This window comes from Aristolochia californica, unplaced genomic scaffold (genome assembly GCF_029961685.1).
Source record: "Aristolochia californica isolate CCGP_79_NKW_82.1479 unplaced genomic scaffold, dmAriCali1.0.hap1 SCAF_4, whole genome shotgun sequence".
Taxonomy (NCBI): Eukaryota; Viridiplantae; Streptophyta; class Magnoliopsida; order Piperales; family Aristolochiaceae; genus Aristolochia; species Aristolochia californica.
The window spans coordinates 42,009,548-42,023,807 of NW_027182103.1; the positions used below are offsets into that span (position 1 = coordinate 42,009,548).

The following is a 14,260-nucleotide window of genomic DNA, read 5'->3' on the forward strand; positions in this document are numbered from 1 at the left end:
TGATCGGTCCGTCATCGTTCGTTTCAAAAATTTTAGTTTTCCGCGCGTTCTCTAGTAAATACAAAGACCCCCAGAAGAATCTCAAATTACAAGAATCTTCATTCCACTCGGCTGATCCCCTGTGGAGGTCCCGTCGGGGGGAAGCTCTTGTGTCTCCTCGATTGGCTAGGGTTTTCGGGTGGGTTTTTCACTTCGCCATGGAAGACCAGCTCAAAACCCTCGATCTCGTCAAGGAGCTAGTTTTCCGCCTGGTTGTTCCTTCAGATCAGAACTCATCGGCCGAGCAAAAACAACCGCCAGATCTCGAAAAGGTCCTCAAATATGCAATTAGGATTCTCAATAGTCGCATGACGCCTTCTATCTCTGCAGATGAAGCGGCTGTGGTCGAATCTATCAAGCGCCTTCTGGTTAATGAAGGTAAGTCTTCTGAAGCATTAACATTTGCTGACATGTACGCGAAGTTGTCGACGAAATCTGGTCCCGGGACTATCAAGAACAGGTGGGCCGTGCTCTATCTCCTTAAGGTGATCTCTGAAGATTGCCGCAAAGAAAAGTCGTCAAATCTGTTTACAGCCAGTATCTTTAATGGCCTACCGCTTTTGGCACATGAAACTGATAACCTTAGAATTTTCAAGAATCAGAAAACCATAGATGGTAAGGGGAAAGGTGGCATTCTCATGGTTTCAAAAGATCCGGATAGTATTCGTGAAATTGCAATTCGCGAGTTTGCAGACTTGGTGACTGAGGAAACTGAAGTGCCAGAGGATGCCTTGGTCCGTGATGTGCTGTTCGCCTGCCAAGGAATCGATGGGAAGTACGTTAAATTTGATAGTTATATGGATGGGTATGCACTGTCTGATTCTTTAATAGTCCCTCGGGCTACAAGGATTTTGGTTCGGAAGCTTTGCGAATTGGGATGGTTGTTCAGGAAGGTGAAGAATTATATCTCCGAAATTATGGAGCAGTTTCCTGCGGAGGAGGTGGGGACGGTGGGCCAGGCCTTTTGTGCAGCATTACAAGACGAGCTTTCAGATTATTATAAACTATTAGCGGTTCTAGAAACTCAGTCATTACATCCAATTCCATTGGTTTCAGAGATGGCTTGCTCTGGGCATTCTGCTAACTATCTATCCTTACGGAGGTTGGCAGTTTGGTTTGCAGAACCAATGGTGAGAATGAGGCTGATGGCAGTTCTGGTTGACAGTTGCAGAGTTTTACGTGGCGGTGCTTTAGCAGGAGCTATCCATGTGCATGCACAGCATGGGGACCCTATGATCCAGGGTTTCATGCGACGCCTGTTGCGCCGCATATGCTCACCACTTTTTGAAATGGTTAGGAGTTGGGTTTTGGAGGGTGAATTGGATGATATTTTTTCAGAATTTTTTGTGGTTGGGCAGCCTGTTAAGGCCGAGTCACTGTGGCAGGAAGGTTACCGCCTGCACAGTGGGATGCTTCCTAATTTCATTTCACAATCCCTTGCGCAGCGAATTTTGAGGTCAGGGAAGTCAATAAATTTCTTAAGAGTTTGTTGTGAAGATCAAGGGTGGGCTGAGGCTGCATCTGAGGCAGCAGCTGCAGCAGGGACTACAACAATGAGAGGTGGGCTTGGGTATGGTGAGACCAACGCCCTTGAGACTCTTGTTGCTGAAGCAGCAAAAAGAATTGATAAACATTTGATGGATGTTATATATAAAAGATACAAATTTAGAGAGCATTGTCTTGCAGTTAAGAGGTATTTACTTCTTGGGCAGGGTGATTTTGTTCAGTATCTAATGGACATAGTAGGTCCTGAACTGTCAGAACCTGCAAACACGATTAGTTCATTTAAATTAGCAGGACTTCTTGAAAGTGCAATTCGTTCTTCGAATGCACAATATGATGACCCTGATGTGTTGGACAGATTACGGGTGAAGATGATGCCACATGGTGCAGGGGATAGGGGTTGGGATGTCTTCTCTCTGGAGTATAGTGCTCGTGTCCCATTGAACACTATTTTTACGGAGTCAGTCATGGCTAGGTACCTTAGAATATTTAACTTCCTCTGGAAGCTTCGTCGGGTTGAACATGCATTAATTGGGGCATGGAAAATAATGAAGCCGAATTTTATCAGTTCTGCTCTCTTTGCTGTTAAAGATGGCTCTTCTGTTATGTCACAATTTGTCTGGATATCTCGTAGGTGCCAAGTTCTTTGGAATGAAATGAACCATTTCGTGACTAATTTGCAGTATTATATTATGTTTGAAGTACTTGAGGTGTCTTGGTCTCATTTTTTGGAGGAAATGGATGCTGCAAGAGATCTGGATGACCTCCTTGCTGCTCATGAGAAGTACCTCAATGCAATTTTAGAGAAATCTCTTCTAGGGGAAGCATCATTACATATTTCCAAGGTCCTCTTTGTGTTGTTTGACCTTATATTACGATTCCGTGGTCACGTGGACAGATTATATGAGGGCATTCGTGAGCTGCAATCAAGGTACCCCCAAATTTTTTAAATCTCTTTAAGAACTTTTTAAATGGTCTTTTGCGCATGCCTATAAATATTTCCTGTTTCATGTATGTCGAATAATATTTTTTACATGTTTTTTCTTTCTTGGACATCTTAGTCTATGGAAAAGTGGCTCTAGAGTTAGGAGTAAATCAAAGCTGAAGGTGAATAATGAGGCTTCGAAGTCAAGTCAATTGATTGGCGAAGGAAGAAAAGCATTAATGAAGTTTGCTGAAGAGTTTCGTAGGAAAATGGGTGAAGAGTTGGATAGAATTGCAAAAGAGTACTCATCATCACTTGAAGGTTTCCTTGCTCAATTGCCTTTGGAACTGAATGTTGATTTAAAGTTTCTACTTTTCCGATTGGATTTCACTGAGTTTTATAGTCGGCTTCGGGCTTGTAATAAAGTTTACTCAACTCAACAAGAAGTAATTTGACTTCGACTTCAATCATGCTTGAATTGCCTATGTTTATATTTGGGGCTAAGAAGTTGGTTTTTGCACACCTTCACACAATTTAAAACAGGTAAGTTATCCTTCTTGTTGAACTTTTAGGGTGAAACTTGTATTCATTCATTGTTGTAAACTTTGAGTATGTTGAATTTAAGACCCCATGAATAATACCTTGAGTAAGAGGAGAGAGAAAGAAAAAAATGAAAAAAAGAGAAAGGCTCTCGGGTAGAGAGAGAAGAGAAGGAAAATAAAGGAGATTAGAGAGAGAACACTTCACACGAGAAAGGAGAAAAAAACGAGGAAACTTTTTTTATATTTCTGAGTTACAATCACCCCTATTTATTGTTAAGGAGGTGATAGAGTCCATGTACAACTAACCTTAGGACTCCTAATTACATTCCAACTAGAACTCTTTAAGATAAGCCTATAATGATAAGATTACATTATCTATTTAAGAGACTAATTTAACTCAACTACAAATACCTTCTTTAAGCACGCGAATCAAGATAGAGAGCCAGCTCGTGGTCTTATCTTGTGGGTCCCACATGATCTTACAACTCATGTTGATAGAGGTACCAACTCGTGGAATTTTTGCGGGTGCCACTTGATCTTCTAATCATCTATTCTATTTCAGCACATGTTCCTTATCTCTTAGCTCGAGCCATTTTGTATGAGGGCTCATGTTGACACTTCTCGAGCTCATGGTGGGTCCCACTTGCTTGTGTAGCCATGTTGGGTCTCACATTGTAACACTCCCCCTCAAGCTAGGGTGAAAAAACATCGTAGATGCCTAACTTGTTGCAGATGTTGGACAAAATTTTGTGAGTGACTGGTTTCGTTAGAATGTCTACAACCGGTTTCTGTGAAGATACATGCTGGAGAGATAAGAAGCCGACAATGATTTTTTCTCGTATGAAGTGGCAATCTATTTTTATATGCTTTATTCTCTCATGGAAGACTAGATTTGATGTAATGTGAATTGCAACCTGATTATCGCAATATATGTTCATAAGAGTTTCTTTGTAAAAACCCAGTTCAGTGAGGAGAGATCTGATCCATAGGAGTTCACTGACTGTGTGTGCCATGGCTCTGTACTCTGCTTCTGCACTAGACCATGCAATTACATTATGTTTCTTGGTCCTCCATCTAACCAAGTTTCCTCCAACCATCGTACAATATCCCGAAGTAGATTTTTTGTCATCCGGGGATTCGGTCCATTCTGTATATGAGAATCCTTCGATGTTGAAGTGTCCATGATTTTTATAGAGGAACCCTCTTCTTGGTGATCCTTTCATATATCGTAATATCCGTTCTAGTGCTTCCCAATGACTGAGTTTTAGTTTGTGCATATATTGACTTACCACACTGACTGCATATGAAATATCTGGCTTCGTTACACAGAGATAAATTAGTCTTCCCACCAATCTTTGATATTTTCCGACATCTACTTCTTCTCCAGTACCTGCACATAATTTTGTATTCGAGTCCATAGGAGTTTTTGCTGGGGAGGACCCCATCATGGTCTTCATTTTTTGGAACAGTTCATAGTCTTCACCAATAAATGTAGGGGACCTCTCCACATTGAAGGTGACTCCAAAGTGGTGATAGGTTGGTGTGAGAACGCATCTTCTCCTCCATGGAGGCATTGGGATACATTTAAAGAAATTTTAGATATTACCTCAATTATTCCTTTTATTTGGTCTCACATTACGAGACCCGCAAATTCGGCGACTGATGTGCTTGCCAAGCAGGGAGCTACCCTACAATCACTGGTTGTAAGGGACTTGCTCCCTCAAATTTTGTAATTCTCTTTCGTTTTAATAATACATCTTCTTCAAAAAAAAAAATCAATAAATGTATCCTTTGCAGTTGTTGTGGTAGACTACTCTACTTTTGTATCACTCACTAAGGTTTGGTTAGCCGTATTGTCATTAGCTTTATAACATCTTTCTCGAGAGTGGCCCAATCTACCACATATAGAGCATTCTTTCAGGTGAAAGCATGTGTCTCTAGTGTGGTCATATCCCTTACAATGGGTGCATTCCTTCCCATCTGTTCGGTTAAAACTAGTCCTTCCACCTCTATAAAATCTGCCTCAGCCTCGGCCTTGGTCAGATGGTGTTCCCCTATGTCCAGAGTACATAGCGGATGGTATTTCAGTAGTAGAGAGAGAAGCATTTGGAATACGGAGAAGTGTAGCACATACATCATCAAAAGTGGAAACCACGGAAGAGCTAAGAAGGTGAGTCTTAGCAACTTCAAGATGCGGTTTAATGTCAGCAAGGCATATGGCAGTTATCAAGGTCTCTTTCTGTTTATCTTGGACAAAGATATCTGTAGAAGTTGGCTAGGCAAACTTCCATTCTTGAAGAAAGCCTTGAAAGCGGGCCAAATATTCATGTATATTATCTCCTTGTTTGGTGGTAAGCATCCGTTGTAAAATATCATATGGCCTTTGTAAGTTGTCGGAGCTTGAATACAACTTAGTGTATGTCTCCCAAATTTGCTTGGCCGTCTTTAGGTGAATGATATTATTGGAGACATGTTTTTTCATACTGTTGATAAGCCAACTAATAACCAATGTATCCTCTTTTAACCATTTGGTATAGAATATATCATCTTCATCAATATGTGGTCCACGGTTGGTGAGATGACCAACTAGGTCCTTTGTGATAAGAAACCGACGAACTGATGTGGACCAGTTCATAAAATTCCCCCCGTAAGGGTACAGTGGTGATTCTGAGTATGTCACTCTTGTGACTCATATTATCTTCAGCCTTAGTAGGCAAATCAATAGTTCTCCAATCAAGTAATCAAAATATGACCAAGTGGAAGGCTTTAACCAACTTGGTTAATGGAGATGCTTAGCATAAAAGCTAACTAATTAATTTTAATGGACAATGACTCATAAAAGGCTCAACATCATGCTTCTTTATCCGGGAATCTTGTTCCCACAAATTTATAAAAAAAATTCAATATGCACTGGTCTCGGTCAAAGTAGTGTGCAAATCAACAAAGTATTGTGCAAATCTCTTCTAATCAAAGATAATCCAAGATGCATATATTCTCATAATTTCATAAGATGAAAACATGCATAAGGACATCTCTAAACCACCTCTTAATACCAAAAACCAGTAGCAAAAAATTAATAATATCATAAATAAATACTTATCTCTTGAGTTTCAATCTTGCTTCATAAGGAGCCTTCTATGAGTAGCTTTTAATCATATCTTCATAGAGCATAATGGAGATCCTAAATTGGTAGGTCTGATACCATGTTGAATTTAGGACCCCGTAAATAATACCTCAAGCTAGGGGAGAGAAAGAAAAGAAAAAAAAAGAGAAAGGCTCTCGGGTAGAGAGAGAAGAAAAGGAAAATAAAGGAGATTACTTCACATGAGAGAGGAGAAAAAAGAAGAAGAGATTTGCTTGATATTTCCGAGTTACAATCACCCCTATTTATAGTTGAGGAGGTGATAGAGTCCATGTACAACTAACCTTAGGACTCCTAATTACATTCCAACTAGAACTCTATAAGATAAGCCTATTATGATAAGATTACATTATCTATTTAAGAGACTAATTTAACTTAACTACAAATACCTTCTTTAAGCACGTGAATCAAGATAGAGAGCCAGCTCGTGGTCTTATCTTGTGGGTCCCACATGATCTTCTAGCTCATGCTGATAGAGGTACCAGCTTGTGGTATCTTTGTGGGTCCCATTTGATCTTCTAATCTTCTATTCTATTTCAGCACATGTTCCTTATCTCTTAGCTCGAGCCACTATGTATGAGGGCTCTTGTTGACACCTCTCGAGCTCATGGTGGGTCCCACATTGCAACAGAGTACATTGGTGCTCTATTTATGATAGAGAAAACAACTAAAATCAAAGTAAAATTAAACTATTCAAGTCCTAGTTCCCAAAGTAGAACTCTTAAAGATAAGTTCTAAAATAAGAAAAAAATTATTACATAAATAGATGCTTGATTGTGAAAGGCTTTTTGTGTGAAGCTTTTTGTTATGAGGCTCATGTAAGACTCGACCATATTAATTTTGAGTGTGAAACTCCTTTGCCATGAAAGTCGCATCAAACTCCTCCATATTAACTCCAACGCTTGATTGTGAGATAGCCTTACCATGTTAACTTCTCAATTTGCAATCTTCATTCTTCTTTAATACTTTGAGCTACAAAATCTTTCAAAGATACAAATTCTTCATCTTCCATTCTCCCACCTACTTGGATGTTCTTTACCATAACTTGTGATATTTTTTTCATTGTTGGTCACTTGAACAAGGTTTTGCCACAACTCATGGTCATAGAATTTGTTATGATAGGCTGTATCACGTGCCTCATTCTTTATGCCTCTATTTCTTCTCCCCCTCAAGTTGGGGATCACTCTTTGTTTTTTCAAGAGGCCCAACTTCCATAAAACTAATATAAGAGAAGAAAACATCATTTTTGAGCTAAAAATGACAAGGCTCCATACACCAATAAAAAAAGGTCTAAATCTGAGGACTTTGCTCTCAAAGGTAAATTTTAGGGTATTGAAGAGAGTTTACTTACTATTTTAATGGAAGTTAAAAAAAGTCACCACTTGGGTGAAAAATAAATGACTTGACTCAAATTAGATGTTGGGCATGCTCTTGTTTTTTGCGGGAAGTGAGTTGATAGGCAATTATTCTGAAATGATGAACAAGAAATGTGACATTGATAGAAGTACTAGTGGAATTCCTGGAATGGTAACAAAGGTGATCAGTTTTGACACTTAAGAGGATAACATAAACAAGGCATGATAGTGCATGACATATAAGAGACATTAATGGCTGAGCCAAAAAACTCTGGAATTAACTAAAGCTAGACCAAGAAGTATGACCGCAAAATTGAGATATAATCAACTAACAAATTCAATTAAGTGCTCGAATGAAAATGCAACTCAATATGGATCCAAAACTCGACCACAAAATAGACCATAAGAAAATGACCATAAAAATTACCATGCAATTTAAGCCAGGAAAGAGACAAAAAATAAACTTGACCAAAGATAAACCAATCTTTTTTTTTTGTTTGAAATGATGCTGAAAGATAAACCAATCTTGCTAGGTCAAAGAAATTTTTGGGGGTGTTAAATCTAATAACTATTTGCCCAAGAAAGAAGCAAGTGGCCCCACTATCAATGTCTACTAAGTCGTCTTTTTAAGGAATCCAGGTGTTGAGTCGTCTTTTTTGGGTGGTACTCAACCTCTGCTGTTGAAAGTCTTGGAAGCCCAAGAAAAAGCCTTGTTGGAGCTGGAGATGGAGTGTTAGCTCTTCTCCTTTGACCCTTATCTTTTTAGTCTTTCTCAACACCCTCCCTACTCAAGTCCCTTGTCCAAAATGTCTGGAAGATGAGACCTAGTCTTTGATTCACTCTTAACCGTCTCTCCTCGCCCTACGAGTTCTCTTGCATAGGTAGCTCCTTCAAGATTGAGGTATAGTTGTGGATCAATTGGGAGAATGTGGGGAATCTCATCAACAACTTCAAAAACGCCTCTGCTTTAGTCCAAGACAAGGTGACTCTCTTGATTGAGTTCGAGTAGCAGGTGTTTCAGGGTTTTAATAGGGAGTTGCAAAACATTTTGTTGAAATTGGAGGTTTTCCATGCTCAAATCAATGCTTTGTGACTTGTTGGTAGAGGGAAAACAGGAAGCTTTCAGAAATTTCGTCAATGATCTCATGTCTAGCTAAGATCAACGACTTGTTTAATAGAGGCTGATCATAGAATAGTAAAACTTTGAAGAGTTGAACTCCTTGTGATGATTTCTTGGACCATCGAAAGCAACATAAGATAGTGTTGTTTCAGTTAAAAAGCAGAGTTCTCAAATCACTTAACAAGTCTTTTTTTTTTCTACGAAATCCTCATTTTTTGTACCTTCCTCTTAGTCCTGCTCCTTTAAACTCACTGGCTCCAAAACATTCCATCACAAATCTTGTTGATGAGGATGAGTATAGGGGCGGTTGATTGCAGGAAGAGTGTGGTGTGGAGGAAGTTTATGTTGATTTGGTGTCTTGCTTTTGTTACCTAGTGCTTCATGCTCTGTAGCACCAAGGTCAAGAGAGCGTAGGAATAGTCGCCTTCAATGCTGCTAAGGATCACCTGTTTTTGTCTTGCCTGTGTCAACTTATTTGTCTTCTTCCTCAAAGGCTCCATAAGGCTTGTGCCTTTTCAAACTTTGAATTCAACTGCCGATTCAGATTGTTGAGATGGCTTGGATGCTTCTGGTGAATTTTGTGAGCTTTGGTTGCGTGAAAATCAGTGTTGGAGTCTTCGAGTTTCAAGGACGATTGTTATTTTTCTCAAGACTAGGAAGACAGATAATTTGAGGGAGACAATTGTGATAAATTTTGGGAGACGAAGAACAAAACTAAAACTAAAACTAATTTTTTTTTGTGACATATGGGTTGCAGAATATTGAAATCCTTGTCTCTGTGATTGACTAAGTTAATTCACAGACCGTGCTCTAATACTATGTTGAAGTTTTAGGCTGGAAATTTTATTCTTTGATTTTTGTAAAATGAGTACATTGGTGCTCTATTTATAATAGAGAAAACAACTAAATCAAAGTAAAGTTAAACTACCAAAGTCCCAATTACACCTAAAGTAGAACTCTCAAAGATAAGTCCTTTAATAACTAAAGAATTATTACATGAACATATGTCTGGTCATTGTGAAATACTTCTTGTGTGAGGCTTCTTGTTATGAGACTTATGTAAGACTCCACCATATTAATCTTGAATGTGAGACTCTTTTTCCATAAGAGTCATTTAAGACTCCTCCATATTAACTCTTTCAATCTGTGATTGTGAGAAAACCTTTCCATGAGAATCTTTCATATTTACTTTTATAATACTTTTTATTGTTTGTTTCCAAATGATTTTTGCTTGTATGCCACTCTGTTGGCCTTAACTTTGTGTGCCTTCCGTTGCAGATGCCTTGTATTCTGTGTGGTCTTATTTTGGTGTTGTATGGTTGCATTTAGAGGTATGAATCCATTGTTTACCTGGGATGCTCTATATGGTGGATGGTGAGTTTTGTATTTGATGAATTTGCTAATTGTCCATTTTGTGAGGATACCGCTGAAGATTCTGTAATTTCTGAGGTTGTATATTTGTAAAATATTCTTTCTTTGGTCTTCCCTTTTATTGATATCATTATGGTAAGTTGCAAAACTTTCGTCTGCTCTGATACATGTTTCTCTTGGTTTCCTTGAAACACATATTTTAGCTTTAGCTATCCTGCAACTTTGTGATGTCAACAAGAAATTTTATCTCTGAATAAGATATCGAACAGATAGCTTTTCTCTTAGTCACTTCAAGATCTCCTTGTGGTCTCTCAGACATGGTTATTGTATCATGGTTTGCTGAAACTGGATTGGTTGTTGATCAGTTTTGGATCAAAAGTTGAATGCACAATCAGTTGTGCATCAGATGAGTTTTTTAACCATTTTTGTTAAGTGTGGTGCATGTGGATGGAATATATTCTTTCTTAACTTTGTTTTCTAAGTTCTTTCCTTTGGTTCTCTAGATTTTAGGATAGACGTCTATTGAAAGAACTATGTTAGAAGAGCTGAAGAGATAAGATTTGAAGAACAGATTGCTTGTGGATTCTTTAAGAATAACTGGAGATGATATGGAAGACAAGGTTCTTCATTTGCTCGGAGCTCTTTGCTACAGGTCTCAAACCTTGTTATTTTAATAGGGTGTGACTTAGACATGAACTTGAAAGTTCTTTCCTTCGGTCAAGTTGAGTTTCACCTGAGGCTTGCTCAAATTGGTATGTACTCAGTAGGAGACTAGCATGGTGCTAGTTGACTGGCAAAATTTTGTTCATGACATATGATCCTTCGTTGCCCTTTTCTTGCTGTTTATGTTGCCCTACATGTGCACATTATACTATATTAACAGGTTTTGAGTATCGAATCTACTTTTTAGACATGGTTCATTGTATCACCTTTAGTATCATATTGGCCAATATACCAATAATTTTGTAATGTCCTATACAAGGTCCATAAGCTGAGACATGTCTAGATGAAGAGTTGGACCTGCTGGTATGGAATATGGTGAACCATGCTCATAGACGATCATTAGATACCCAAGATTCAGAAAATCTGTACTCCTTATTTAGCACTTAAGACCACTTGATTTGTTTGCGAAATTGATTGTCATATTAATGTCTATGATGCTAGAATGCTAATCTGCAGGGTCAACTTATTTACATTTATTCATTAGGTTACTGAAATTGCTGATGGTAAGCTTCAATGTGACACTAACTAGTTGTTCCTAACTGATTGGGACATGCCTTGTTTGAAACAGCTAACACTGGGTGGAGATATTTCTAAAGAACCTTGCATGCATGGTTGGGCAAGGTGGTACTATTGAAAGCATACATTCGGAGGGAGTCAAATGTACATAATGGTGCAAGAAATATGTCTATATAAGGGCTTGCGAATGGAAAACAAGGTTCCTGGTTTACCTAGAGACAGAAAATAAACCTTCAAAAAGTAAACAATGAGTTCAGGTCGATGAGAAGATACACTAGGTCTTTTGTGCTTCTATATTTGTAGAAACAGGTTATGTAGCTTGGACCTGGTATTGAGAATGTTGGAAGGGATGGTGGACTGAACATGGTATTAATAAGCAAGTAGAAATTGATGCCTAACGGGATTCTGGATGATCAATCATACCTACAGAAGTTGATCGATCATTATTTATAACTTCTGCCTTGTACCATTCAGTATGATTGATCATGCCTAAGAGGATTAATCGATTATGCCTCCTAAGTCTACCTTTTAGCATACTGGATGATTGATCATGCCAACAGAGGTTGATTAATCATGCTATATATTGAAAGTTTGTTAGACTTTGAATTATCGATCATACAACTAAGTGGATGATTGATCATATAGCTAATTGGATGATTGACTATGTTTTTTTGGTAGTGTATACCATTAGGTTCTAAGCATGATATAGGTCAATTTTAAGTGAATGCAAGGTTCTAAAACATTTGTATAAGCTTGAAAAACAGGGTTATAGAAAATGTTGACATGGTAAAATATGCTTATACCTAAGAATCAGAATCTTGTTTCTATCTTCTTACAAAGTTAGAGTTCTTGAAAAAAAATTGATTTACTTTTAGACTCTAGGTCTTCCAATTTTCCTTCTTCCTCAAAAGTACTTCAAGGTAACTTGTTTCTTCATCCTGCTCAAGATCTTGTGTTAGTTTAGTTGGTTCTTCCTCATAAACCTTGTAGCTATGTCATTTGAAAGAAATGCATCTGAAATGCTTTAAATTATAAATTATTACTTTAATTAGTTTGAGTTTTGTTATCATCAAGATCTGAGACCAAGTTAACCTATGTCAATAATTTTGAGGTTCTGGCTAGAGTGGATCCTACTTCTTAGGAAATAATAGGTAGATCAAGATGTAAGCTAGGCTGAGATGATGCAATTCCGAGTTAGATGATTAAGTTGGGATGTCTTTCATGTGTATTTATTGTAATTGCTTAATTATTTCGATAGGGATTTTGATACCTGTTTTCATTTGGTTGCATTGGACGAAAGTTTACCTCAATTGGCTATAATTTAACTGGTTTCTTCATACCATTTCGTTTGACAATGTCATGCCTCATTACCTTGTAATATGTTGTTTACTTGATTTAGAGAGAGAGAGAGAGAGGAGTTAAACTAGTAAATTTAAGCTTATTCATTTTGTAATTTTTTTTGTGAATGAAAAGTGTGAGCGCACCAATATATGGTTTATGATAACTTATTTTTCTAAGATTTTTTAAATATTTGAAATACAAAGATACATGATGTTACTCGTAGTTGTATTCATTTTTCATGTTCTTTGTCAACTGATACACTCATATATATCTTCCGGAGTTTAGGATTGCAGTGGACACATGATACCGGGTTCCGTATTCTACAACCATGTTTATAGGACGGGGATTATTCTGTGAAACCATGTATCCTTCAATCTTGCAGCAGGACAGGATGAATGGCTGGCCGGCCCGCAACATTATATCCACAACTGCACGAGTAGGGTTCTCGAAATCCTTGCATGGACCAGGAAACTGAAACAAAATTGGAATGGTTCCAGAAGCTTGGTGCCTGGTAGGGTAGTGTTGGTTCTTGTCGAGACCCAAGGTGTAGCTGAGGGCAAGGAAAGTTTTTTGGCTGGTGTAACTGAACCAGCCGGCCATTTGCATTGGCAACAACTCTGCTACCTGTTTGGGATGACTAGAGAAAGAGACGCCTGACCTGATGAAATGGACAATTCTTAAAAAAGAAAAATCTGCAGTTATTGAGTTGTTGTGATTGCGAGAATACATCCACAGCTTTCCTTCAGAGATTAAGAATTTGACTGTTTGCACTTTCAGGGTGACGTTCAGTCCTAACTGGCACATGGACACGTCCACGTGAATTATCTCCATCAACCCGTCCATTTCATGGACAAGCCTCAAAGGATGACGGTAAGGCGCACCCAGCAGTTGCAGCGACATGTCCTGTTGGAAGGTCTCAAGACCATGGTGTAGGTGAAAACTTTATAAGATAAAAATGTTGGTTTCCCATCTCTTTGTGCCCTGAAAGGATATGTCATTTTCCCATCTTGTTAGCTCATGCAGGGAGGGACGGCAGGCCGGTTGAGGCCACACAAGATAAGGATACATTGTCCTTTTCCACGGTATTTTTCATTACTAGGCGCAACAGACTACGTCCATGGGGGCCAAAAGGGGAACACATGATATCTCAACTCTCTGTTCCTTGCCAATGCATGCACAGAACCCTTGGTTTCCTTTCTCGCCTCAAGTGTCTGGTTCAACTAAGCATCTGGCGACAAGTTCTTTCCCCCTCTAGTCTCCCTCTTTGACCCCATTGCCATGGCCTAGGACAAGTCACTTTCTACTCAGCTTTCTGATTGCCTCCCTTGTCTCATCTCGTTCCATTTGTTTTGCTAGCACGATGGGCCCTTGCCGCGGGTTAAAAGCCACTCGAGACAAAAGGATATGTTGTCCTTTCCGGCTTTCGTCTTCTAATCTTTACTACATTATGATCAGTACACGTGTGGATAGGGTTCATTTCGTTAAGTCTTCTTTAAAGGGTCCGCTTTTCTCTGCCCACGACTAATTAACACTTCTCATCACGTCACCTTATCTGGCTGTCTTTGTAGCCGGTACATGGGGAGGAAGTGAAAGCTATGATAATAAGGGATAAATATAATATTTTTAGTTCTTAGATAAGATTTTATTATATTTATCTTATGTTGTATTTATCGTTTTTATGTA

General features: G+C 38.6%; 1 protein-coding gene across 6 annotated transcripts; it reads left to right on the top strand.

Annotated features, from left to right (window-relative positions):
* The first annotated feature begins 133 nt into the window (after window positions 1–133).
* Window positions 134–14,177, top strand: LOC137963515 (gamma-tubulin complex component 3-like). Of its 6 annotated transcripts, XR_011115202.1 has the most exons (5): window positions 134–2,473; window positions 2,604–3,010; window positions 9,905–9,957; window positions 12,863–13,506; window positions 13,601–14,177. XR_011115202.1 is itself a non-coding variant. In XM_068810626.1 (2 exons), exons 1-2 carry the CDS (start codon window positions 198–200, stop codon window positions 2,920–2,922), a joined length of 2,595 nt encoding a protein of 864 aa, XP_068666727.1. In that variant the 5' UTR covers window positions 134–197; the 3' UTR covers window positions 2,923–3,627. The 6 variants fall into 6 exon arrangements, 1 of the variants encoding a protein (XP_068666727.1); XR_011115201.1 differs by having other exon boundaries at window positions 9,905–10,000; window positions 12,863–14,177; XR_011115200.1 differs by having other exon boundaries at window positions 12,863–14,177.
* The last annotated feature ends 83 nt before the right edge of the window (window positions 14,178–14,260 follow it).

Bases quoted from the DNA above. Each gene is read 5' to 3' on its own strand.
- LOC137963515 (XM_068810626.1), top strand. From the start codon at position 198: ATGGAAGACCAGCTCAAAACCCTCGATCTCGTCAAGGAGCTAGTTTTC. The intron at 2,474-2,603 runs GTACCCCCAAAT...TGGACATCTTAG, and splicing joins ATTCGTGAGCTGCAATCAAG to TCTATGGAAAAGTGGCTCTA.